Source organism: Manacus candei, unplaced genomic scaffold, assembly GCF_025592945.1.
Source record: "Manacus candei isolate 608988 ecotype Guabito, Panama unplaced genomic scaffold, ASM2559294v1 h1tg000014l, whole genome shotgun sequence".
Lineage (NCBI taxonomy): Eukaryota > Metazoa > Chordata > Aves > Passeriformes > Pipridae > Manacus > Manacus candei.
In genome coordinates this window covers 16,485,393-16,512,372 of record NW_026138062.1, presented here as the reverse complement: position 1 = coordinate 16,512,372, position 26,980 = coordinate 16,485,393, and the positions used below count along the sequence as shown (strand labels likewise).

Sequence of the window (26,980 nt, the reverse complement as noted above, 5' to 3'; positions counted from 1 at the left end):
CTGGAAAAAATCTGATATGATTCACAAGTAAATGAATTAGGTCTCACTATATTTTTCTATTAATGAGGTAATATCCTACATATGATACATGGCTAATTTCAGCTTCACCTTATACAATAATGTAGCTATATTTGTAAAATGAAATCATTTTTAATCATAGAATTTCTTATATAATTCAAGAGCACATTGACAATGTCAGAAAGCTAGAAGAAAATGTCTTCTTGTACCAACAGAAAGCTACAATTCTTCAGGACTGCTGAAATGTATCTTTTGAAAGAAATGATTTTTCTCCAAAATTTAATTCTTTAAACCTGTAAATGTTGAAAAAGAAAAGGGGGGAAAATGTAAAAATGTGTTAATTCTGACCAAGAATCAATACATATAGTTAAAATAATATGGTTTTGCATTTTTTTAGGTTTTCCAGCCAACATCTCCAAATTAGGAGATGCCACTCAATCTTACTCTCTAACACTTTCTCCTCAAAACAACCCCAAACAAACAAAAAAAGAACCCCAAAACACCCTAACAGAACCCCAACAAAACCCAAACCATAAAACAACAGTCAGATCTTGTTAAAGTTAAATCTAAATTCTCTAGTCTATTGACTACTCAGCTGTAGGGCTCTACGTAATGTCCGTACATGATCTGCTTTGCATTTCAAATACCACATGGATTATAGTGGTTTTAAACTGATTATCAGTATATGGATACATCTGGTGCCACCTGGTGACTGCAGATGAGGCATATATGTTTACCAGCTTTGAATTGTCATTGAACTCCTTCTGTTACTCAGTTTGTGAATGAGGTTTTTGCGCTATACATTAATACAACTCAGGAAAAGGTTATTTTGTCACTTGCATTATAGTCATTATATTTTCTATGCTTTTTTAGCTGTACCAGCTGCTAGAGCACATGTAAAAGAGAATAGCACAAATTAATGTGAATGAGTTGAGGAAACTTGTCCAAGTACTTTTAAATTACCATTCTGCAACACCATATGTCCTGAATTATCTGCCAAGTCACTTGTTGCTTACTCTGATGGATAGCTGAATGCCAAATTAAAAGGGGGGGAAAAGTTATTCTTTTAAATTTAGTATCTGCAGAAAATGTTTTAATCTTACTAAATTGCATGCAGCATCCACAGATGGGATGGGAGTTACCTTTATGTAAATCATAATGTGCTCTACTGCTTAAGGAACCCAGGCATCGATCTCTAGCTGGGTGTTTGACCGTCTAGATATTCTTGTATATTCAGGGAAGACTGAAGCAGAGGTGTAGCTGCCTTCTAACAATGCTGCAAATGAAATAAGTGAAGCTGAAGTCTCAGTTTCTAAACTTGAATAGTTTAGCATTGTATTAACTGACAGACTAGATTTGGGGCTTGGAAATTGGCTGCAACATTTACAGGCATTGCTTGACTAGCAAAAGCACATGACAGTGCTTTTATGCATTCCTGTTCACTATTAGATGTCAATTTTGTGATACTTCTGGGTATTTTTAATGGGTGGACACCCTAGGGACAGCTTTCTGCAGAAGCTGGAAAAAAACTACTGTGCTAATGCCGACTGGCATTTGCAAATATAAGGGAATTGCTAGAGGATGGAGAAATTTGGGACAGGGAGGGATGTGATCATTGTGACATATCCCTGGTTCACTCCTTCTGTGGTGTGGCTGTCAATTAATCTGAAAATATTGCTGGGCACAGAGTGGTGGTTATGGTAGGGTTGGACTCGATGATCTTAGAGGTTTTTTCCAACCTAAATGATTCTGTGATTCTGTGAGGGTGGAAGCTGACAGACTCCAGCCCCTGCGGCTTTGTTCTGGTCAGTTTGGAACCAAAATGTTTGTAGCCATCAAAATAATTTGGGAGGTAAATCTCCTATGTAGCAGTCTGTGGGTGCTTTGGATAGACAGATCAAATGTCACCCTTAAGTTGTCTTTCCCAAAAGTGCTAGTGTCCTTACCATATGTAGAGAAAAGGAGAGATTGCTGGCATAATCCTGGAAGTAGGAATCCACTTGCTGCAACTCTCATAGCCTTTTTGCTCTCCTGAGACAACCTGTAAAGTCACATCATAAACTATTTTATACAAAGAGTCTGTCTTCTACTTATTGTGCCAGTCAAAGTCCAGCGAGAAGGCCAGGGCTCAGCTTGTCATCATGTTGGCCTCTGAAAATGCAAGTCCATGGCATATACAGTTTTTTTCATTGGGTTTCATGGATTTTCCTGGCAATGTCTTAAAGGCCTAAGAAAGGCTAAGTTCAGACCATTGTCTAAATATTTGGGAAAAAAATATTTATTAAAAGAGAAAAAAACCAAACCTCTGAGACTTAAAATATACAGACAGACATTTCTGAAGGACTGAAAGATGCATCATATGGGTATCAGAGACAGAGTATAAGAGTCTGGCATGTGTTTAAGAACTCGTAGAAGATCCTGATACCTTAATTATCATTTCAGTACCTTGCTTGCTGTGGTTATGTGCTTTTATGTTACAAGGAATGGCATCTGAAAGAGATGGGTGAGGTCATATGTAAGAAGATAGCAGCTCTGATGCCTTGCAAATCAGATGTAAATCCAGGAATGCAGTGAAAGGACAAGGGGAAATGGCTTTAAGCTGAAGGAAAGTAGATTTAGATTAGATATTAGAAAGAAATTCTTTACTGGGGGGGTGGTGAGGCACTGGCACAGGTTGCCCAGAGAAGTTGTGGATGCCCCATTGCTGGAACTGTACAAAGCCAGGTTGGAAGGGGACTGGGCAACCTTTTCTAATGGAAGGTTGCCTGCCCATGGCAGGTGGGTTGGAGCTAGCTGATCTTTTAGGTCCTTTCCAACCTAAACCATTCTATGATTCTATGAATCTAACCCAGTCAAACATATTCTAATAGTGCTGTATGCTCGCCAGGGACATTTTGGAGTTCACAGAGTGTGTGGTGACAGCATCTTTGCTCAGACACCAATCCATCGTTCCACATCTGAGTGTTGAAAGAAGTAGCAGAAAGTTACATGGTGGTCTGGCCGACACTCTGATCTGGGTAATGGGCAGACCAATTCCTGAGAGCTTGCTCTGGCATTTATATGCTATTCAGTGTGTTAGCAGCCATTGCAAACTCTTGGACAGGAAGAGTTAATCAGTTGGATCAGTAGGAAAGCTTGCTATCTTGGGACTTTTAAGGAGGTGGGGAGAGAAGGGGCATTATTTTGCTGTCACGGGCTAAAGTTATATTTTATAAATCTTGACGCATGTAGCTGATTGATAATTATTTGAAGTGTGGGAAGGTAGAAAAGAAGAGGAGGTGTTGATAATACAAGTTGTCTTTCACTTGAATCTACTGATGCAATTCTCATCAGAATAAACAATGACTGATCTTATGCCAAAATGTGTTTCAACATCTGATTTTTTTTTTAACAGTGTTGCTATGTAGTTGTGGAGAGAATGAAAGGATGTGGGAGAACAACCAGGGTGAGGGGTATGGTCCTGAAGAAGAGTCAAGAATGTTGTACAGTATACTTTCTAGGCCACTGGAGCACGCTTTTATGTGGATATTCAGGCACTCACCTAAATCATCTGGAAAGGGATACAGACAGCAAGGCTAGATAGCTTTGCAGGCAAAGTGCCTTCAGTCTGGCAGCACTCCCAGAAATAGATAAAAGGTCTAAAGGTGAAAAGTCAGAAAACAGCATGAAAGCAGCACAAAGCCTGAAGAATCATTTTCCATCCTGAAATGCTGGCAGCATGGATTCTGCATGTCTGACAGAGCTCCTATCAAGCCTCACAGAAGCTCCTATCTCCTTGCAAATTCCCCACATGTGGTCACGTCACCCACTCTGTTCTTTTTGTGACTCTTAGTATCTTTGGACTACTTGAAATAGCCCTTTGAGGAGTCCCAGTGTCCTGAGATGAAGCCAGTGCTCTTTGGAGCTGCACATATTGCTCAGCTTCAGTCTCAGTCAGGCTTCTCTTAATGTGTACAGAGCTTTAATCAGCTTTCGCGTATTATTTTCCTTCCAAGCCTCATGAGATATCATTTTCCCAGCCCTGCACTGCCACACAACCCAGTGGTGTACGAGGGAAAGCTGCTATGTCAGGGTTGTTATTTCATCCTGGTAGCAGCATAGGCCATCATGAAGGAGACCAGGGAATGTACACAGGTTGTAGGCCCAGCACACTTGCAGTGGACTTTAACTACAAAAATATTGAATCTGTGTTTTTTTTTAATATACCTTCAAATTCTTACCTAGTTACTGAACTGGGAGGTATATTGGTAAATCAGGGGCAGAAAGAAAGATTTTATGAGCACTGCATGATGACCTGTAGTTTTCTTATCTAAAACTCTCTCTGGTAACTTTGGAAAATACCAGTCTCAATGACTTGTGTAATGCTTTTTGGCTGTTGTGATTAAAGCATCATTTTTGTTTTGAAAATATCTCCCACAGAAGTTTGTGAACTATGTGCCTTTTTTTGAATGTTCTGATTAATGACAGTCTAGCTAGTAATGAGTATGGAGGACGCAATGTAAAGATATTTTTTTGGGCATGAAGTACACATTCTTGAAGTAGAAAGGGAGAGCACAAAGTTGGTTCTTCCCACTCCTAGCTGCCTGAGTGGGTAGCTGAGTATTTTTTCCCAGATGCATCTGATAAGATGCTATTTTCTGACAGGTTTTAACATATTGATAGACAGAGATGAATGGAAGAAGCTGTGTAGGATATATTTCACTTTATAGGTATAATAGCCTATCCACATGTTCAGTCTTTCATATAACCATTTGGCCACATGAAAAAAACTTGTAGCTTGTAAGGACAGCTGTACCATAAAGGTGGAGATGACTAATTGTATGTAAGATGGAGATATGGATTTATAAAAGTATTTTTCTTTGATTTTTGGAGAGATGCTGACTGTTTTCAAGTTCAAAAAAAGCTGCATATAAATGTCATTATGTCTTGGCAATAAACCCAAACTGTATGTGTTTATATGAATCAGAGGTAAGGTGGGTGGGTGAGTAGAAAAACCTGTGACAATTACTCAAGAAATACTCCAGAAGCTGATATCCTGGTGCCATCAAATAGAGCTGCTAGCAATTTCAATATTGAGGTAGGCAATGTGTTCTACAATATGCACCCATCACCTTGTAACAAATGCTAAATCATAATATTCCAAAGTTGAAGCAGTAGCAAAAGACACGTCAAAATATGGGGAAACATGATAGCTTCTTGACCTGTACAAAATAATGAGCAATTTTTTATTGACAACATAAAAAAATTCTGGCTAGCATGATCCTTACAGATAGATTCCTGAAATCTATGTAGTGGTATTGAGTATGACTTTCACCAGCTGTGAATCTAGTCTTCTATTTTAGCAGTTTACAGAAGTTCAGAAAATACTGATGATAACAAATACAGTTTTATTTTAAAGAGAACTGGTGAACCAAACTTCTACCTAAACTTGAAGTGTTACAGATTTAGAAAGACGAAATACTTTTCTGTCATTATTTGCTGACTTTTTCACACTTCTTGCGTGAAATGAAATGAAAGTATTTTCTACCATGAGGAGATGAGTGGAGATTAGCAATAAATATTTGAAAATCTAAAATAAATCAAAATCTTTAGAAAAAAAATTCAAAATCTTTAGAAAGGTAATTAAAAATTGAGGTCTGTGGAAAAGTCAGATTTCTCCTTGAGAAGTCACATTTTCAGTGCTGATTTCTTTTCCCTTCTTTTTATATTTGTTGATCTCCCCTTTACAGCACTCTCTCAAGTTTTACAGTCAGAATAGGGATAGCATAAAAATAAAAAAAGAAAATGTCCAAAATCTCTGCCTTCTACAGTCATCTTTATGGTCCTGTGCTGTCATCTTCACAAACCTCTCAGCCTAGCATCCATTTTGCCAAACCTACCCATTTTCACTTCCTGACAACTCAACAACTGCAAAGATAGTTTCAACTAAAGATTTTTACAGCCTTTCAATGCTTGAAAATAGGTTAAGAATCAGCTCCGAGGCCAGTAGTATAAATCTGTTAGGAAGAGCAAGAGGTTAAACAAATAGAATTTTTTTTTGAGGTAGTCTTGTCTTCTAAGGTCTAGAAATCCCCATTGCCAATTATCTGTACATTCGGCTGTGCAATTTAACTTATGAAGTTAACAAATTTATAAGCATTAAAAGAGACCAGTATCTTCTCTGCCTAGAGCAGCCTCTCAGTGAAGAGGACAGTTAATGATTTTGCCCTTGATACAACAGACTGAGATCTGTGCTACATATAAATAAATGTATACAGTTGCATGTATGTAAGGAGGTGGAAGTCAGCTCCCCATTCAGATGCCTGAAGCTGAATGCAATGTAGCAGTAGAGCTAGGGGTCTGTGCAGAGATGTCTCCTGCTTCAGGGCAACCTGCCTGTCCTCTGCCTGCACTGCAGAGGGATGAGACCCTCCAGTTGGTCTTGTGTCACATCTGTGTAGATCTCTCTGATTCTCTAGAGTGTCTTAAGCAGTACAGTGCTGTTTGAATCAGTCTGTTTACTGCTCACATAAAAGCCAGATAGCTGAACTCTTAGTAAGGTCAGTGATGAGCAAGAGGGTTAGCTGACCAAATGCAAGTATCTATTGTAAGCTAAGAAAAATAGTTCTCTGGGCTCCACTCATTACATCAATTAGGGGCCTAGCTCAGAAGCTCACATGTAGTGGATAAGTGAAATATGAGGCATCCTAGAATATGTGTGAGACGGGTGGGCCTGGCAGTTATGACACAGGACCTGTGGGCAGCTGAGATGATTTTCCTAGGTATAATAGGAGCTTAAAAACCGAATAAACATATACAGCCTATAATTCAGTGTTTAAATCTAGACATAAATCCCATCCTGTAGGTTCTGCAACCTATCTGCTTTCTGACAATGTTTAGTTCAGAAACCTAGGAAAGATTTTAGGAACAGGACAACCAGAGCCCTGCTGTTGAAAGAGACTCAAAGGCACAGCAGTTCCTTATGGACACAAACTTCCAGGCAATCCAGTGCTGAACAGTGTCTACTGAAAAATATTTTCAAAGAGCCATTCTAGAATTCTTCGTTGCTATGAGGAACTACCGTGCTGAAATGCAGTTACCTTGAACTTGCTTATGGAAATACTTCTTAAATAAATTGTATTTAGGAAGTTGGAAGACTTCTAGTTGGAAGACTAGAATTTAAAAGACTTTTTAACTAAGAGTCAAATATGCAATCATGCCTAATAATCTATAAAATCTTTCCAAACCGTCAGCCGTGGGAAGATCCTATGAAAATTTAAAAAACAGAAACACACCACTGTCAAGAAGTTTGCTCATATATGGCCCTGCACACTCCACCATCAGCTTTGCACTTGTCACAGGGCATCCCTTGTCAAATTGCTCTGTGAGCAGTGAAATGTATGGAATCTGATTTCCACATAGCTATGTGCATCATGATTGAATTTTCCCTGTTTTTGATGTTATGAACGTTCATCAAAGCTTTTGAAGAGGCTGAGGCACTTGTAGTATCCTCTTTTTGTATGAATTCTCTGGTGTCTACTCAAATAGTTGTGCTCATACTCCAAAATTTTCTTCAGATCTCAATCATCTGTCTCTTTTGGAAAACTTGCAGGAATTTAGTATTTCTAATATTCCTTCCTGTTAACATCCAGCTAGAGCAGTCCAACAAATTCAAAAGTCACACTGGACTGACTGACAGAGTCCATTAATGTGATTACAGAGGCTTTCTTGTCTTGGGAGACTTCGAATTTAGCCTGTCAATTTAGCAACTGTTTTCTGGATAGAGGATGTGTGTCTCACATACTGTGCTGACAGAAGTATTTTAATTGTACTTTATACCAGTGTCAGGTTCCATATCTTCCACATCTTTGCACCAGACTGGCAGGAGGCAAAATTAGTTCCCCTTTCAACTGAGCTACTAAAACACTGCTGGGGGTTGGTAATAAAATATTATCTAAGTTTGCAGGCTTGTCACAATGTGTGAGGCCTTCTAGAAGGAAAATAAAAAGGAAACCTGAAATATCTGCCCTCAAAGCCTTACATTTATGTACTACCGAGATACAACTGAATATTTGCAGAAAATGCAAAAAAGTCTGCCACCATTTTATTTGCACCAACTAGTTTTAGACATCTACTGTAAGTACAAACAATCTGGTTGATAACATGAAATTTCTCTTCCCTGCTCAATTAGACTTCTCCTTATTAAGCCTCTGTTTACTACCATGCACTGAACTGAGTAAAAATACACTTACATAAGCTCAAAGGAAAAAACTTTCCATATCCTAAAGCACATTAGGAATACCTCTTCTCCATTCATTTCTAGGATTCATCATGTATATAAGATCTGTACAGATCGAGATTCAATCAGCTGATAAATTAAAGAGCAATACAATGCTAAGATAAGACTAACCTGAAACAAGGAGAGCTCACAGTATTGAATGATTTGAACTAATTCATTCCCCTTGGCATCAGTTTCAAAGACTTCCTTCTAGCAATCTACCCTTAAATACCTCTAAGTAACTATTTTGCTTCTGGTCTCTCACTGCACAGAACAGCTTTTAAAAATGCATATCTCCCATTTTTCCTTTGATCTCTTTGCAGTGGGAATCCAAAGGCAATATTTTTATTTCTAGCAATCTTCTGTTGTTTAACACTACGCGTTTCCAAAACCTCATAACCATTAGGATTGTTCGTTTGATTCTTGTGTGCAGAGAGGGTCTTAAAGTGTTTCTTGTTAAAGAATTGAACAAAGCTAAGAATATCACTAACCCGTGATAAAAATTGGTTGTCAATGCCTCTCAAATACATTTTTCAGTCCCAGCACATCCTAGCATAGTTGCATCAGACTTAGTCTCCTCTGTGTACTTCAGAATAAATGTCCTCTTTGCATCTGTGAAATATGGAAAACTTACAGTGTGGTTCAAAAACTAGAGCTGCTGCTAAATAACAAACCACTGAATAACATACCAGGAATACTTATGAAATATACTTATGAAACAGCTTACTATGAAATTCTTCTGCACCTTCTGAAGATTTAGGAGGTTTCTTTGTTCCTGCCATACTCTTTTATATTCCTTTTTCTTCATATTTTTAAAATAGAAAAAACATTCTTCTTTAGGTGTTTTGCAAATTTGCTTGATTCCCACTGTGTTATTTGGGAGTATAACCATTTTAATTTTCTCAAACAGGAAATTTACTCCACAGCCATGAAGATATCTCAAATTACTTTGCAACACTAAATAATTGCAATAAGCTGTAAAGAAGTTTAGCTACTTCCCACCCTCTGAGAAGGGCTTGTATCTCCTAAACAGTTTGTTGATACCAAGGGAGGCCACCAATCTATTACTGTTCTTTCTGCCAAAGCTCCTTTTGTAAAACAATCTTTCTCATTCCTTAGCCAGTGGAATGCCTTTTCTTGTGTCTAGATCCATGAAGCTCAGGGATAAACAAAGGATCCAGATGAGATTTTAAGAACTCTTCTTTTTCTGATGTTTCTCTCAAGACGTCCCTGTAGAAGCAAGCCAATTTTCTTCCACCTCTCTAGGTAAATATTGGAACCATTTGGGGAGAAGGCAAAAAAAACCAGGTAAAAGCAAGAGCTTTCCCACACTTTTCTAATCAGACTAGAGACACAGGTTCTCAGGAGGTGGAATATCAGACATATACTTCACTAAAATGATATTGCCTTTATGAACCATTCTGTGTTTGAGTAAAGAATCTGTGCATCCATTTAAAAACCATTCAGATGGGAGGGACCCCACTAGGTTTACTTGGAACATTCAGGAAGTTTCAGTATTGGCTTCATTCATCATGCAAACCTTGAGAGAGGTGTATATGAGTTTTAACATGATGCAAAATAAATAATTCAAGCTCTTCTTTAATCCTTTCCATAAGATCTCTTTTCTTTCTTAGCTCCAGTGTTTTTCAAAACACTTTAATTTTTTTCTTTCACTGTCCCTGAATGAAAACAACGATGTTTGCTTGTCACTTCTCATTATGAGCACTCAAGCAATGCCCAGAACTCTTATTGGAAACACTGTTCTACCTAGTTTCAAGAAGATATGTGGTGATAAAGTGAGTGTAACTTTCAGAGCTGAAAACGAATTCCAAATATCCTGACACTCTTTTATTGAAAGTCTACTTTTAGCAGTTTTCCACCCTTGCTCAAGGTACTGGCATTGACTGATGGATCAGCATATCCATCCACTAATAATGGTCATAGGAAAACATTGATTGAAAATGACTACTTTTTTATACAGACTGTGTTTTGGATCAGCTCTCAGAGATACAGGGAGGAGAAGAAAGAGAATAAAGAAGAGAAAGTGCTGAAGCCCTTTGACATCCATCTCACAAATGCATGTCCTAAATCTATCAAATCCAATATCTTTTCCTCTGCTTCTGTCTGGAAACTGTTATCAATTCATTTTACAGCATTTCCTTTCCATTCTCTATTCTCCTTTTTCAAATTAAAGAAATCTATACTTTTTTTACATCAGGCAGGATCCTGAAGAAAGGAGTCAAACATTCTGCTTGTAAGCAACTAGAAGAAAATATAGACACGAATAGTAGTCTACCAGAATTTGCAAGAACAAATCCTGTCATAACAATATAATTATCATTCATCACCAGATAGCAAGCTCTGTATGTTGGGGGAAAGCAGTACATATCATAGAGTCTGAGTTTTGTAAGACATCGTGTACTGAAAATACAGCCTAAGGAAACCACACTCAGGGTAGTTCCTGATAGTATATGGTGAAATAGGATGAATGAATCCAACAGAGGGATAAAATTAGCAATTCTGCAGGGGTCTATACCAATAAGTACATTCATTCATGACATATTAGATGAAATAGAGGGTGTGTTAATTCTGCAGACAACACAAAACTGAGAGGGATCACAAGGCAGGACACAGAATTCAGGATGGTTTTGGCAAACAAAAAATTACTACTGTAAAAAAATAAAACAGTTCAGTGAGAAAAAAGGCATGGTTCTAAGTAGGGCAGAAATAATCAACCAAGTATTTATGGGAATTGAAAATAATTAAGATAACAGCTCTGTAAGGGATATTAAAACAAGACTGATATAAAGACTGGACAATACCATATTACTGTGCAAAAGTTAATACCACATCTGATCACATCAGAATTAGCACAGATCATAGTATCCTAGAATCACAGAATGACCTAGCTTGGAAGGGACCTTAAAGATCATCTGGTTCCAACTCCCATAAGAAAAGTCTGAAGGAATAAGTACTTTAAAAACTGAAACTATTTTAAAGAAATAAAGTATTCTCTGTATCCACATTTCACAGAACAAGAATTTATGGGCTTAAACTGCACGAAGTTGAAACAAATTAAGTATTGGAAACATTGTCTGGAAATGGTACAACATATTCACCCACCACTGCAGGGCTTTAAGTAAAGATTGGACAAATTATTTTCCTTAATATGTTACATTAATGCTTTTTGTGCAGTGTGGCTGTCACAGAGACTGGAAGTGATCAGTCCATGCTATGACTATTGTGACACACAAATTGCTTCAGCTGTAATAGGATGAGCATAAAAATGCATTAGAAAATGATAGGCTCATGTCTTAGGTAGGTTAAGTGTAACCAAAAAAAAAAAAAAAACCCAACCAACCTCCAAGGTTTTTAAAATTCAGTTTGTATTTGAAAAAGATGTAATGAAAATAACTGAAACTTGTAAATTTAACTTTTCAAAATTCAGACAAGCAAAAAATAAAGCACTCCTTAAATGTGACAGGGATTTTGTATTAGCTATGGCAACATCCCTGTTCCTAGTAATGTCCCAGCAAAGCTGAAAGTAAATTTTCAGCAAGATAAATGAACATGATATTACATAAAACACAGTTATCCTTTGCTAACAGTAATGCATATTAGCACCAAATGAGAACACTTAGGTGTGATCATTGAAAATATATTACCACATATGTGATATACATTGAGAAAGACTTACAAGAAGTCAAAAATGGCAGCTTCCCTCCCTACCAATGGGAGATATATTAAAAGTAATCTCCTAAAGGTAACACGCTCAGCTTTAGCTCTACATGCTTTCTTCTCACAAACCCTGGAAAACTGGCCAGAATGATGAATCCAGTACTTTTGAAAAATACCTGTCTCGTATCTCAGCATTACAGGTTAGGAGACATGAGCCATGGTTAGCTGTGGGTCAGTATTGGCATGAGATAGCACAGCTATTAAGTTTTGAGTTGGTTGGCATATGGTTTATGTCTGACAAATAAATTCTGTTGAGCTGTATGCTAAGGGAAGTGTTTACCTTACCCCAATTCAGCTATATAAAAGTTGTTATATGTCTTGAATTGCATATCAAAGCTTCTCTCTGCTAGATACCTTTCTTGGCTGACATGAAATACAATCTTTTCATAAGAAAATTTTAGGGACATTTTATAAAATTAATAGTTAGAGTTTTCATAATCATATTGTATAACCACAGTGATTTAATCTGAAAAAACATGTTGGGAGATTGGTCCTTCTTATTGTTAGATTATGGGCAAATTTTTGAATAAAGGAACATTTCAAAATAAAAAAAAAAAAAAAAATCCAGAATATTTTGTTCAAAAACATCCACATTAAAATATCTGATTCTTTAAGTTTGGTGGTTTTTGTTTTTTTTTTTTTTTTTTTTAATTATCTCTACCTTGCATGAATTCATAATTGGAATTACATTAGGCTCTAGAGAAAAGAAATCTGGAAGTCAAGCATTAAAGACCTTCACAGCATTGAGGTGAAATGTGGGCATGAAAATGTTAAAGGACACAATTTGTAATTAAATCTTATGAAAAATTTGCATTCATAAGAAGTTACAATATTACTAAAAAATTTACGTTTAGTCCGCAGATTGTTTTTAGTCAACTTATAGTGCCTAAGACCCATGCATACATCTGTTTCCTGCATCTGTTTCATGTCTGTTTTCTATATGTTTTGTGGTTACATCTGTTTCCTATGAAAAAAAATAGACATGGAGGCAGAGTATTATAAAATGAAAGATAATACTTCAGTACCACAGTAAGAGTGTGGTACTTACTTTTAGGAAATGTAATGAGTTCAAAGACAATGGAGAAACTGCATGTGTAAGAACCCGGAAGACTACAACTCCCATGATTCCTTGTCCCATTATTCCTGCCGCACTGAACCCTTTCCAAGGAGGGCAGGGAGGTTGCCTATGGAAAGCAGAAAATAACAATATAGAAGGTGGCTGTTGCGTGGTTACTGTCACACACACTGGTCTGAAACGATGCTGTCCCTGAGCTCAGTTTGGCAGCTTCCATCCACTTGTCTGCCTTACACTCTTGATGGCCGCACAGCATGCCAACTGTGCAATGCACAGCGAGCAGGAAATGTTTGGCCAAAGGACTTTGGCCAAGTCTGGGGCTACCATTGCAGACCTGCAGCTTATGCGGTCTTGTGAGGATAGTTGCAACATGACTTTCAGGATTTACTGTTTAGAGACCCGTCCAGTGCTGTGACAACTGAATTCAAGTTTTCTTGACATTGTATATCCAAGTGATTCAATTTAGCTGGATATTTATTAGTGACTTAGTGCATGTGAAAGGAGTTGGGGTAGGAGAAATTTTTGAACCCTTCCTGGTGGAACTAATTCCTTTGTTGTGATCAGAATGTATTTCACCTGATAAAATAATGATACAATAATAGCAAACCAAAGAAGAGCAGAACTCAACAAACCAGAATGTAAATCATGAAACTGTATATGCATAGGAATAACTTGTGTGCTGTGGACTGTACTGAAATGTAGAGCTAAGAATTTTGAAGCTGTTTGGCTGATGACAGCTATAGAGCAATAGTGCTGTAGCAACTGACACCTCGATGACACACCTTTATAATTTTAATTTCCTTATATAATGTAGTACTGCATGAGATGACATCTATTCATCTAATGTCATATGTTCTTTTTTTCCTTTGCTTTAGGTTTTTCCTCCAATCGTGCTGTCATGATTGACATCACTCAGAAATTTATTCCCCTAACTACTTGAAGCCATTGCAGGATTTACTTTCTTTTATAAACAATAGGCAAAATAGTTGTAAATAAATAACAAAGACAGGAACCAGGGAAACTGTTTGCCCAGGGAAATAGATTTGCACAGATTCTGAGCTCTTGCACCTAATCAGTAGGTAAATGGGCACTGCAGTTTGAGTTTCCAGCAATGAAAGCCATTATGAGATATCTAGATGGAGAAAAAGACGCAGCTGGGGTTCACATTCTACCTTTTCCAAACTAACTTTTAAATTTTTCTGTTTCCTGGATGTCTGAGAGATCATCATCTATCAATCTCTACTTTGATGTCATGGGGACAGGAAAATGTCTCAGACCTAAATAGCATTAATTTAACTTAGATTTCTCTTCCTGTCATAGCAAAGGAGCTTCTCTTCACACAGACTGTACAGGGAACATAAACACAAATTGGAGAGGACTGTTCCACTTGGTATCTAAAAGGATTGTTAGATATCCAAGTCAGACTGATTCATTCCCACGTACAGTGAGTGCAGGGAAAACAAGTGCAATAGAAAACGCTTGTGTCCTTAAGCACTGAAGTGTACAGACTTTGAGCCATGCTCTCTTATTTTTCTATTTTGTTTTCTTTTTGCCTACTCATCACCATAAGATATAACAAGTATACACAGTCACCAAACTGGTTTGCTCAGCCCTATAAATAGTGCTGAAGTAGAAAATTTTCAACAAAATTTTAAAAAGACAAGAATCCTTTGACCTGGCCAAATTTAAACAGCCTCACACTTAACACACTAACTCCAAAATTTACAATATAGTTGCACCACTGCTGAGCCTTGGGAAGTTACAGTAATAGTCAATGACTGTAAGACCTAGTAGCTCCCCGTCCTCCAGGATTTAAGGAAGATTCATATGTTTTCTATGAGTGTTCTGTCAAAGCTTCACATTGCATGGCTAATGTCAGTGTGTACTGGTTATTTGTTTTGGCTTCTGTAATGAGAAGTATTTTTCAGTACTTTGAAAGTAAAATTCGTTTTAAGTCTGATAACTTAAGAGCAAGTACTCTGGGTCAACAATTAACTGCTGAAATATTCTGAGTGCCATAGAGCACTCAGAACTTCAAAGACAAGTACTTCATTTTGCTGCAGATGAGGGAATAATTTGACCTTACTGCTTTGACATTCTATCTTTGGTTTAAATTAGTAGAAAATCTTAAAATAGGAAGTAAAGGGTCAGGGGTTAAAATAATGATGTAATTAAAATTGAAGTCTTAGGGTTTACCCTTTAAGTTTAAATGTTTCGGTAAGTTAAGGCTGAAATGATTTAATACACGATTCTATATTTGGGTAAATTCTGATGGTATGAATTCCAAAATGCGTGCATTAGCCTTGATATCTGAGTTAGCTTAAGATGAAAGGTTTTGATAAGCTATGAGAAAAACAAGCAGCTTTTGAGATAATGGACCCTATGTGTAAGTCAATCATTGTAATGTTATGTTGTTTGAAGCTGTGTCTTAATTTTTCAGAGCTTGCAGCTGATGATATGTTTAAGATAGCCTTTGGTTCTGGCAGGGCTTGAAGCAAATGTTTGTTTAGTACTGTCAGAAAGTACAAAGCTAGTGACATGCAAAGTGACAGAGTAAAACTCTGAGCAGTCAGTGAGTTTGAAGTTAAAGCTTTCTGTCCTTGGGTTTTCTGCCCTTGTAGCTGTTTCCTTTGCTCCCTGGTACCCTGAACCTGAGGCCATGAGGAAGTCTCACTAGTTGTGGCAGACACTGTCAGAACACAACACATGCCTCTCTGTAAACGTTTTTCAGATCTATGATGGCCAGGAATCTCCTTTCTACTAATGCAACGTTTGAACCTCTTCTACCATTTTAATCTCCTTCTAGCTTCAAAAGCGTTGGCCGCAGTTGCAATTTAGAGAGCAGGAAAAGTCTGTGTATGCATGCAGTGCTCTCTTTTTTCTAAGTCAAAGAGAAGATAAATCTAAGACTACAATAACTAGTGAGAATTGGGATAGAAATTGGGTCTCATTTTCCCCACTGACTCCAAGAACAGGTGAGAAAACAGACATGGATTTCAAGCCCCAGTCCACACTGGACAGAAATAATGAAGCAATTTGGGCAAGCGGGCATCCCCATGTGGGCTCTGCATGGTGTTCAGCCTAGAGGTGACAGATAATGCAGAGGTGCCCTGGAGGAGACCTGACAGAGCAGTGTGGACAGAGCCAGAGTCCTCTGAGAAGACATATTCCCAGGTTGTGTTTTTTGTCCTGACCACAGCTGAGACCAGGCACAGTGCACAGACCTTCTGCTTGTTCTTATACCCGAGTGTCTCCCCCATCCATACTTACCTTCAGCATATTCTCAGCTGGGTTCCTTATCTCCTGAGTAATATTAAACCCATGTTTCTCTATATGTCTTCACACACAACAGTATTTTGTTTGTGAGGGTGAGTGAGCTAGCTCAGTCATCCCACAGTCCTCTGATAAAACAGACTCTTTGCCAGCCTGACCCAGTGCCAAGCCAAGCGTGCATGTCTGAGTGCATGGGAAGGGAGAGAAGGGATTTCTCTGCCTGTTGACTCCACATACCTTCTAACAATCCGGCACAGCTACTCGAGGTCAGCAATACACTATGGACGGGCAGGGATTGCTTCCCTAGAAATTTTTGATTACAGTCCTGAATTCCAAATCTCCAGTCTTGACTTTCCACCCCATTCTACCACTCCCATTTGAGGGGCCACCTCCCAAAGTAATTCTCTCATTCAGCTACTTAATTCTTCAGGTCCATGTTTTACAGCCACAAACATGGGAAATCTTAGATGTGGACACTGTCCCATTGAACAATTGTGAACTGTTTTACATGCAGAATAGCTAAAAAATGTACAAAATAGACAATAATGAAGATTAGAAAAGGGGTTGGAGAGGAGATCCAGGATCTATGGATTTTATTTATATATTTATTTTTATATTTATTTATTTATTTATTTATTTTATATCCACAGGATACCATTTATTTTAAACTTAATTGAGTTTCTGTCAGAATCTGTGCATTTCATTTTCTCTTCTTTCCTTCCCAAGGCTCTAAACTCATTTCAACTCATTCTTATGCTGTTCTCACATGCTTTACCTTTTTCCTGTTAACTTTTCTTCTGTGTATTTGTGGTTTTTTTCCACCTGACAACATGGTCGTGCTGCTGTCAAACATTTTTTCCTCCCTGCAGTGCCCGTCTATTTTCCTAGCCTTCAGATACCTTTGAGTCAAATGTTTTCATTTTTGTTTCCTCCTAAAAGAGCATCAGTCAGAGCACCTCTCACATGTGGATTGAGTTTGTACTTGGTTATTGAGCTGGGGACCAAAGGCAGTCTGTAAGTGATGATGCCAATACCATTTTTTTTATTGACATTGGCTAATTACACCTGTGTACTTAACCTTACTGGTCTAACTGGTCTTGACTTGGGCAAGACTTAAGAGCCTGGTAGTTTAAAATAAAGAAACAAGCTTAAAATGAAAGTCTTCTGAAATTCAGTCTTCTGAAAATACAGAAATACACATCAAAAGAGGCTTTAAACGTGATCTCTTGGAACCCTTTTCCTACTAACTCCCCTTTTTCTACCAACTTTGTCTGTAAATAGAATATGTTGCTTCATGCATGTGAATGTAGAACTGAGCCTTAAGATGTTAAGCTCTTTGCAGCAGGTATCTGTTTCTTCCTCTACTCAGTCTTATTTTCAACATTCTGTTTAAGAAAACGTGTATTTTCTTTCTCATTTACTTGTCTATTTTATTTTATAACTCTAACTTGCCTGTACCCTGTTCACTGCCTCCTTCAGAGAATAATGGTTATTCCCCCATGATTCTTTCTTCCCTACAAAACTGAGATGAACCATGGAGAGATGAGAAAGCGTTTCCATCTTTCTCACTTCAAGGGACCTGACAGGAGCATTTGTGTTTGACTCTTCCTTGTTTATCTAATAATTTGCTCTAAAGAATGGTTGCCCATGGATTTTTTTACATACAAAAAGGTTCTATGAAAAAGCGCTCCGTGTTTATAGTAATTTATTAACTGGAAAAAGGCTATCTTAGCTAATTTAATTGTTGCGTTTAAAGTGTTTCCTTCAACTCTGGCCAGTAGCAAAGATCCATCAGTTGGTGTATTACCTGGTAAACCACCATAACTCTTCTTCAATTAAGAGGCCTGTAAGAGTTTTTGCCTTTTTTCACAGGTGCCACCAGTGCTTCTGGACAAGCAGTTTTCAGAATTTACGCCAGATATCACACCTATTATTCTGGCTGCCCACACCAACAATTATGAAATCATAAAGCTACTTGTGCAGAAAGGGGTTTCTGTGCCCAGGCCACACGAGGTCCGCTGTAACTGTGTTGAATGTGTCTCAAGTTCAGACGTGGACAGCCTCCGCCACTCTCGGTCCAGACTCAATATCTACAAGGCTCTGGCGAGCCCATCGTTGATTGCTTTATCCAGTGAGGACCCTTTCCTTACTGCTTTTCAACTGAGCTGGGAGCTGCAGGAACTGAGTAAAGTCGAAAATGAATTTAAGTCAGAGTATGAGGAACTGTCACGGCAATGCAAGCAATTTGCAAAAGATCTCCTGGATCAGACACGGAGTTCCAGGGAATTGGAAATTATTCTTAATTACAGAGATGATAATAGCTTGATAGAAGAACAAAGTGGTAATGATCTTGCAAGATTGAAACTGGCAATTAAATACCGTCAAAAAGAGGTGAGTGTGCTGGAGAATATTTAAGCATATTCACTAGTAGTAATGTGATAGATAAGAGCCTGAAATTCATCCTTTTAACTGAGACAAATTGCTGCTTGTCTTTTACTTTTGTTTGTTTGTTCTACCAGATTTCTGCTTTTTGTATAGTTTTAATTAGATGAATTTGAGTAGTTGTTACAGTTTGATAGTATCAGAATTTGAAATGTTCTCTTATAGGACAGATTCTGTGAAACTTCTTTTTATTTTACACCTGATTAGACATAGTCTCCAGTAGTTGTGCTCTGAAGTGCTTTTCAGTAATAGGATAAGAAATATCAAATTACCTTTAGCTGTGTCTGACAGAAAAAGGAGGCTATGTGCTTAAACACATACTACAGGTACCTCTATAGAGAATTTTTCTCAAAAAATAGCTACTATAAATAGATATTGGAACAGAAGATAAGTAGCAATGCATGATTCCCAAAAATGTCGACATCGAAATTCTCTTTCATAAAGAATCCAAAGTGGAAATACCTGGGTATTGGTTTCCATGATAGTTGAAAATTCCTAAGTTTGCCTCACTGATAAATGTACAGTTGTAATCAGAGGATGTCTGCATATCTTAAATACTGAAGTTCTTTTGCATGCAAAAGCAAAAGAAGCAGATTCATGTCAGAATGTGTTGTATGATCTTATTTGGAACCTGTACTTACAAAGTCATCTGAACTGTGGAAGTCTATAGGCAAAATAAATGCTGTTAGTAATCAGTACTTGTTCATACAAATTATGGCAAACGCTTAAGAAACTTCTGTGTTATATTGAGCTAGTCTGTCTATCACTGCTAAACCTCTGTTCTGCAAAATATAATAGTAAATGTGTTAATATATTGTGTTAGAAAGGTTTGCAGAAATAATAATTAAATGTGCAAATGATTCTTTTGTCCATTTGAAACACAATTTAGTAATCCTAAGAAGCTACCATTAAGGTAAGGACCTACTGAAGTTCTGCTGGAAAAATTCTCATTTGGTATCTGACATCATAAGTCTTCTAATGAGCATTTTTTCCTCCAGAAAATGTATGATTTTATGTTTTATAGTATAATGTTTTAGAGAACATATCCACTGCCTTCATAAATTATTTTCAGATGATATTTTGCCAGACTTAACAACTACTGTTTCTGTTTCTTGAAATGCCAATGCCAATCTTGTCTTACAGTCATTTAAGAAAATCAGGCTTGGACTTCTGTTTTCTCAAGGATTCATGCATCAAAATAAAATTCTGACCTCTCATTGTTTGTTTTTTTTTCTTTTAAATCTTAACAAAGAGCTTGAATTTTCTTAATTTGAGATAGAGACAGTGATAAACATATGTAGGGTGAAATATTTTTTGTAGTTGTGTTCCTGTGCTTAATTAAGTTGCAGTAATACAGCTGATTACGATTCTTCATAATAGCAAACATTAAAACAATGCTGATTTTGTGAAACAATTACAATCCACTGGATCTTTTATGCTTTACATACATTTTTAATTTCTATAAATATTTCCCCCTATCCCTACCACTTGAGTCTCAATGAAGTAAAATCAAGTTTTATTAGATTCTTTTGCTGTGTTCTTATATGTATTCCATACTGGGTGATGGAGCAAACAGTAGCCACTGTAACTATTCAGTCATTTTATTTCTCATTACTACAACAATATTCTAGTAAGTGCAGCTCTAAGATCAAGAAACTTACCTCAGGCATAACAATTGCTTGGATTCTGGCTGTCCTGGTGCATACAGATCATGAAGAAAATACATCAGATGGGTCTTTCTATTTCTTGTGTTAAGGATGTTACAACTGACACTGAATACAGCAGCCTCCAGGGTCTTTAGATTCTTTCAGCTCGGGCACTAGAACCCAGCCAGAAGCTCTTGATAGTATAACATTTTAGGCAATATAGTCACTGCTTTTGAAGATTATTTTCAGATGGTACTGTTCCAGACTTAACAACTACAATTTCTATTTCTTAAAATGCCCCCTCAATGAAACAGCAAAACAGATAATAATGCGTTGTCTTCCCCTCTTATCTTACCACTCCTAACGCCTCAACCTTTATTCATGCTATTACCAAAGGACATTATAACACTATATTGGGGCTGAGTTCAGAGTTCCATGAGTAAGAAATCACATCTGGTTGTCCGGAATGTCCAGTTGTAAGTCCAAAAATGGCATCTGAAAGTGACAAAATAGTGATGAATGTGGACAAATAAAATTAGAACATGTGTCCTTTTATATTGTTTTAATGATTTAGAGCTCAGGAGCTAAGGATTATTTTTTTTCCTTTCAAGTTGAAAATAACACCAAAAAGTATTAGAAGCAATTCCTTTGGGCATTGTAAACAAGTGGATATGAAACATATTAGAAGTAAGCCTTGTAAAGGAGTGGAGTAGGCTTTGGATAATATGACTTCGTTTAGTCTCCACACACAGGATTGGGTGGAACAGAATATTAAGGGTACTCGTAGAAGCAAACAAGTGGATGCCGAAGAATTTTCATTGTGTAAAGAAAGGAAAGTTGACAAATGTGAAGAGATCATTACCAAACTTGGAGTTGTTGAGGCGCTTTCCAGATAACATGGTGTTTAAAACGTAAATCTAGAAATGCCTTGTAATGAACTCTTAAAATTTAAGTGATTAAGCATTGCTTGGTGTAGTGGTCTGCAAGCCCCTGGTACCACCTGTGTTATTGTGTACAGAAATGAAGAAAGTACATTCTTTCTCAGAGCTGTCTCCATTGCTCATATTCACCATTTTGCCCCTGAAGTGGACCTTTAACAAACCAAAAACCTTATGTCAATTGGATTTGAGGTTCTCTTCAGTAAAAGTTGGTCATCTCTGCGTTTCCATTCCTTTCTCAATTGACATAATACTGTGATTCTCATTCATATACTGGCAAAAGGCATCTCAGTTGTATCAATTCTTAGTCCATAGAGTCATGTCAGAGGTAACCCACTGTGTATCATCAAGAAAGAAACTTCCCCGATAAAACCATCTATCTTCTTTCATTAATAACTGATGATACTGAAAGAGATTTATACTTTCAAGTTTACACTGTGGGATAATGTCTGGCAAGACTGTGGATAACATCTGTTCACAGTTATGTGGCAGAACTACGGAGTATCTGCCGGGACGTATGTTTTGCGTGCTTGCCCACAGTTTCTTTTTAGCATAGCACATAGGATAGAACATCCAAAGTACCTTTTTTTTCTGTTCATGATGCTGTTTGATTTTAAGCACAGACACATTGCTGATGCTTATGGTGCCTGTTTCTGGCACCTACTGTTGCCTGGTCTAAAACCAGCAGCAGAAAAGGGAGATTCTCTGAAGTCATGCAGCCACCCTGCATTGGGCACAAACATTTTATTGTCCAATTATATGCTGTATAATATTATCTCAACTAAGGGAGAGCTTGGTTTTATAAAGGCTGTCACAATTTCATTGCTTTGGATTCTGTTCATTCTATTCATTCTAAGCACAGAATGTGCAATGAGAAATAAGTTTCCCATTGTTCTGAACCAAATAAAAATGTTATCTGATTTAACTGCAGCTTCACTCAAGGATGTAGAAGTGAACTCCCCAGTTCTGTGTATGATTCACAAGAAAATCTGAGCTCAAGTAAATTTCAAGCCTCTGGTGCAAAAATGCAATTAAGTAGCAGAGAATAGTAGCAGTCTTTAATGATTAGAAGACAGTTATCTTTGCCACTCATTGTGAACTGCATGTTCTCTCTCCTATACTGAGAGTTTTTAATAGAGAAATCACACCAAAATCCCAGTGTCTCTCACTCTTTAGTTAACTTTCTTTTAGCTTTGGTTCTATTTAGGTGTTAAGCATATAACTACAAAAATGTTAAAAAGTGCAATGCTTACTAATTTTCCCTTATTTGTGAAATAAAGAAGAGAGGAGATAAATAGACTGAATCAATATCCTCTTGTTTCACAGTAAGTTTAATTAGTGGAATTTAAATACTTATACAAGTAATTCATACCTCTATTTCATTTCACCTCATACTAACTGTCTCATGCCATTTAAACTGTAGCTGTATAAATTTAAACATAGTAACAGGATGAGGTTATAATTATTGGCAGTACTGTCTCATTGTGCTTTTTTATTAGACATTCTGATATCAACACGGAGGAAATATAAAATTTAAAGTATGTAACTTAACCTTTTCTCTTTCACTTTTCAAAGGAATAAATGCTAGGTGGTTTGGTTTGGTTTTATTTTTTTCTTTTCTTTATCGTTTCCATTCTTAGTTTAGGCTGATCATCTTTCTCTTCCTCACCAAATACAAGATAATTGGTAAATTTGGAATACTTTATATTATCTGGATGTAAACAGGTTAAATTCTACAGATTTCAGTTTGATGCTCTGGAAACATTTTAATAAGCTTTTTTCTGCTTTTATTTTTAAAAACCCAAAATGAATGCATAGTTTATCTAGCCTCCTTGCAGTGTTATGTATCATGTTGAGACGTATCTAAAGAAGGAAGAACTGAATTTTCTAAAATTCTGGAGGGGTATTTTTCCTGATCATGAATTAACTTTTTAAAAGGTTTGATTTAAAACATAGAACTATCTCTAATTTTTCACTTCTCCTCATGTTTACCAAACATGCAGCTGCTTAACTACTAGATCTCTTCCAAATACCCCTAGCTGACCTTCTAGCAGCTTCCCCTTCCCAGGGGCAGCCCTGTTTTGCTGAGTTGTGAGCAGCTGCAGACCCTGGACTGGCAAAGGGGCAGAGTTAAAGAGGGAGTAGGTTTAACAATTTCACACTTTTAAAAACATTTAGATTTAACAAGAGTACAGGCTTTATTAGAAAGAATTTCAGGGAAAATATTTTAGGGAAATCAGTTCAGACTAGATTAAATCTTAAATACAAAATATGATAATTGGATTTCATAGCTCAGTCTTGTTTTCTAGAAAAGTTATGCTACATGATAAAAAAGAAAGTTGTTTGTTTTGATAATAACCATCTGTTTGCTTTTGCTCTAAAGAGGACTTTTTAAAATGTAATCATCAGTTCTTTCTAGTTTTTAATGCAAAATACAGACAGTGAAATAGAAATGTTTTACATAATTTCAAAAATTCAATGAGATTTTCAGTAAAAAAACATGTCAAATCATTTCAAATGTGTAATTTCAGGTTGATGTCTAAACACTTTATTTCAATAAAGGATTTTGTTTGTCTACAGTTTCTTCTTACTCTACTTGGACTTTAACAGTTTGGAGAATGAAATTCTTATACCTAATATTATCCATAGCATATTACTATAGAAACCAATATAAGCATGATAGAAAGCAAGAATTACCTTTTCAAAATTACGTCTCTCAGCAATACCTAGAAAAAATAATTTTAAAGTACTGAAACCAAAAATTGCCATGTTCTTAGTAGTGTTTTTAATTTTTATTATAATGGATTTCTCATTAAAAATCTTTCAGATGCAAAAACCTGAATTACTAACTCTGCAAGTAGGAATTACTTTGGAAACACAGTATCTTAAGAACCATCCTATGTTTAAAAAAACCCCACACCTGAAACATAAGCAGGGACACAGCAGCCATGTGTAGCAAGTCACTGTGTATATGAATATTTGTCAAAAGACTGCAAAGGTGCACTCACAAGTCTCCCTGTAAAAAATAACAAAACCTCACAAAAAACAGACTCTGATAATATTTGGACATTTTTGACACCAAAGGAAGAGATGTTTAGTCTAAGAATCACATAACTGAGAGGAGTGATATATGCACATTTGGGTCCGTGTATCCAAAAGACCCATTTCTGCAGACTCTCAGCCACAGTATTCAAAAAGTTTGATAAACATCTTTTCAGGCAAGAGCCAGGTACTCTAAACCAGGTCCTATGTTTGCTTTGTAAATCATGTAAAAATCTCTGTGTTTATAGATAAAGATTCCACAGATTGTTAAATAGTATGAATTATGTAAGTAGCTTATCCGCTACACATACTTAAAGTCTTCTTCTAATTGATTATAGAATCATTTTGGTTGGAAAGGACCTTTAGGATCAACCAACCATTAACCCAGCACTGCAAAGTCCACCACTAAACCATGTCCCTAGGTGCCACATCTACATGTCTTTTAAATACCTCCAGGGATGGTGACCCTACCGCTTCCCTGAAGAGCCTGTTCCAGTTCTTGACAACTGTTTCGGCAAAGAATTTTTTTCCTAATATCCAGTCTAAACCTCCCTGATGCAACTTGAGGCCATTTCCTCTCATTCTATCACTCATTACTTGGGAGAAGAGACCTACAACCACCTCACCACAACCTCTATTCAAGTAGTTGTAGAGAGTGATAAGGTCTCTCCTGAGCCTTCTCTTCTCCAGGCTAAATAACCCTAATTCCCTCAGCCACTCCTCATAAGACTTGCACTCCAGACCCTTCACCAACTTCATTGTCCTTCTCTGAACAACCTCCAGGACCTCAATGTCCTTCTTGTAGTGAGGAGTCCAAAGCTGAACTTAGAATTCAAGGTGTAGCCTCATCAGTGCTGAGTGCAGGGAATGATTACTGCTCTGGTCCTGCTGGTCATACTATTCTTGATACAGCCCAGTATGCCATTGGCCTTCCTGGCCATCTGGGCATACTGCTGACTCATGTTCATCTTCTATCAACCAGCACCCCCAGGTCCTTTTGTGCAGAGCAGCTTTCCATTAACTCTTCCCCTAGCCTGTAGTGCTGCATGGGGTTGTTGTGACCCAAGTGCAGGACCCGGCACTCAGTCTTGTTGAACCTCATACTTTTGGCCTCAACCCATCAATCCAGCCTGTCCAGATCCCTCTGTAGAACCTTCCTATTTGCCAGCAGATCAACACTTCAACCCAACTTGACATCTGAAAACTGCATTTGATCCCCTCATCCAGGTCATTGATAAAGAGAATTAACAGTAATGGCCCCAATACTGAGCTCTGGGGGCACCACTAGTGACCGGACACCATCTGGATATAACTCCATTCACCACCATTCTCTGGGCCTGGCCATCCAGACAGGGTTTTTTAACCTGTGAAGGTTAGCCGAACCAGGCCATCAGCTTCCAGTTTCTTCAGGAGAATGATGTGGGAAATGGTGTGAAAGACTTTACTAAGGTCCAGGTGGACAACATCCACAGCCTTTCCCTCAAACAGTAAGCAGGTCACCTTGTTATAGAAGGAAATCAAGTTAGTCAAACAGGACTAAATGAAGTGTGGGTGCCCCTGTGGAAGCTGTACTTATTGCTACTAAGAAAAATGTTCTTAAATCACAGGGCACATCTACTAAATACAGCATTTAGTTGTGGTGAAGCAATTCTCCTAGCGTATGTGAGCAAATTCCTTATACGGTCAAAAGACAAAGGTATGCACAGAGGGGGATCCTGTCTGCTCAAGATAAGACTTGTAAGTTAGCTCCAGAAACATCTCTCTCTTGGCTGGGTAGGGAAACAGGGTGCTTCAATTAGAAGAATTACTTCACTAGGCACTGAAAATGTAGATGTGAGTTAGACAAGTTATTGCATCAACTGCAGTTTCTACCCTGTGGTAACAGAGATTTCAAATTCTGAAGACTTAGAGCCCACCTAAGGGGAAATGAATCTCAGCAATAACTAATTAACAATGTCTCAGAAGGCATCAATAACCTTCAAATGCTATATGCTACACACAAGCTGCAAGCCTCTCATCACAGTTTTAGTTAAACTGTTCATGAACTGACAGCAATGTCTTTTTATTTTGAACCCTTGCTAGAAGTAATTAACTCAAAGAGGAGACTTACTGTTAATGAAGTACAGTGTAAATATCTCATTTCTGTTCCTTTTCCATGTCTTCCTTATAAGAAATGGTGCTGGGATGTCTGCCTCAAATAGGAACAACCAGTATTCCAAACCTCTAACCAGCAGTGCACAACTCTTTGGTTTGAAGGCATCTCTACTAATGCACCTAAAAGTTTCCCTACAAACCTGGGTAGATTTAGCACCATGAGCTATTTTTTTTTCTACTTAGAATTACAAAACATTTACTTGAGAAATAGAACTTCAGAGAAAAAAAAATCTTGAACAAGGTGAATAAATAAATTATACATGTAAACCTATACATGTAGGTTATACATGTAAACCTATAACTTTAGGAGTTTACAGCCCTCTTTCCTCCCTCCATGTAATTTCTGGGGACCTGGCTGTTTTTCTTCTCACCCCTGCAAGAGCATCTAGCCCACAGC

The 26,980-nt window shown here is 37.4% G+C and overlaps 1 protein-coding gene across 2 annotated transcripts in view; it reads left to right on the top strand.

Annotated features, from left to right (window-relative positions):
- TRPC4 (transient receptor potential cation channel subfamily C member 4) overlaps positions 1-26,980 on the top strand; it is a 140,149-nt gene that overhangs the window by 52,913 nt on the left and 60,256 nt on the right. For both annotated transcript variants that reach the window (XM_051780405.1, XM_051780406.1), the window contains exon 3: positions 18,234-18,752. In XM_051780405.1, coding sequence (XP_051636365.1) covers positions 18,234-18,752 — 519 coding nt within the window. The remainder of the gene's footprint in view (positions 1-18,233; positions 18,753-26,980) is intronic.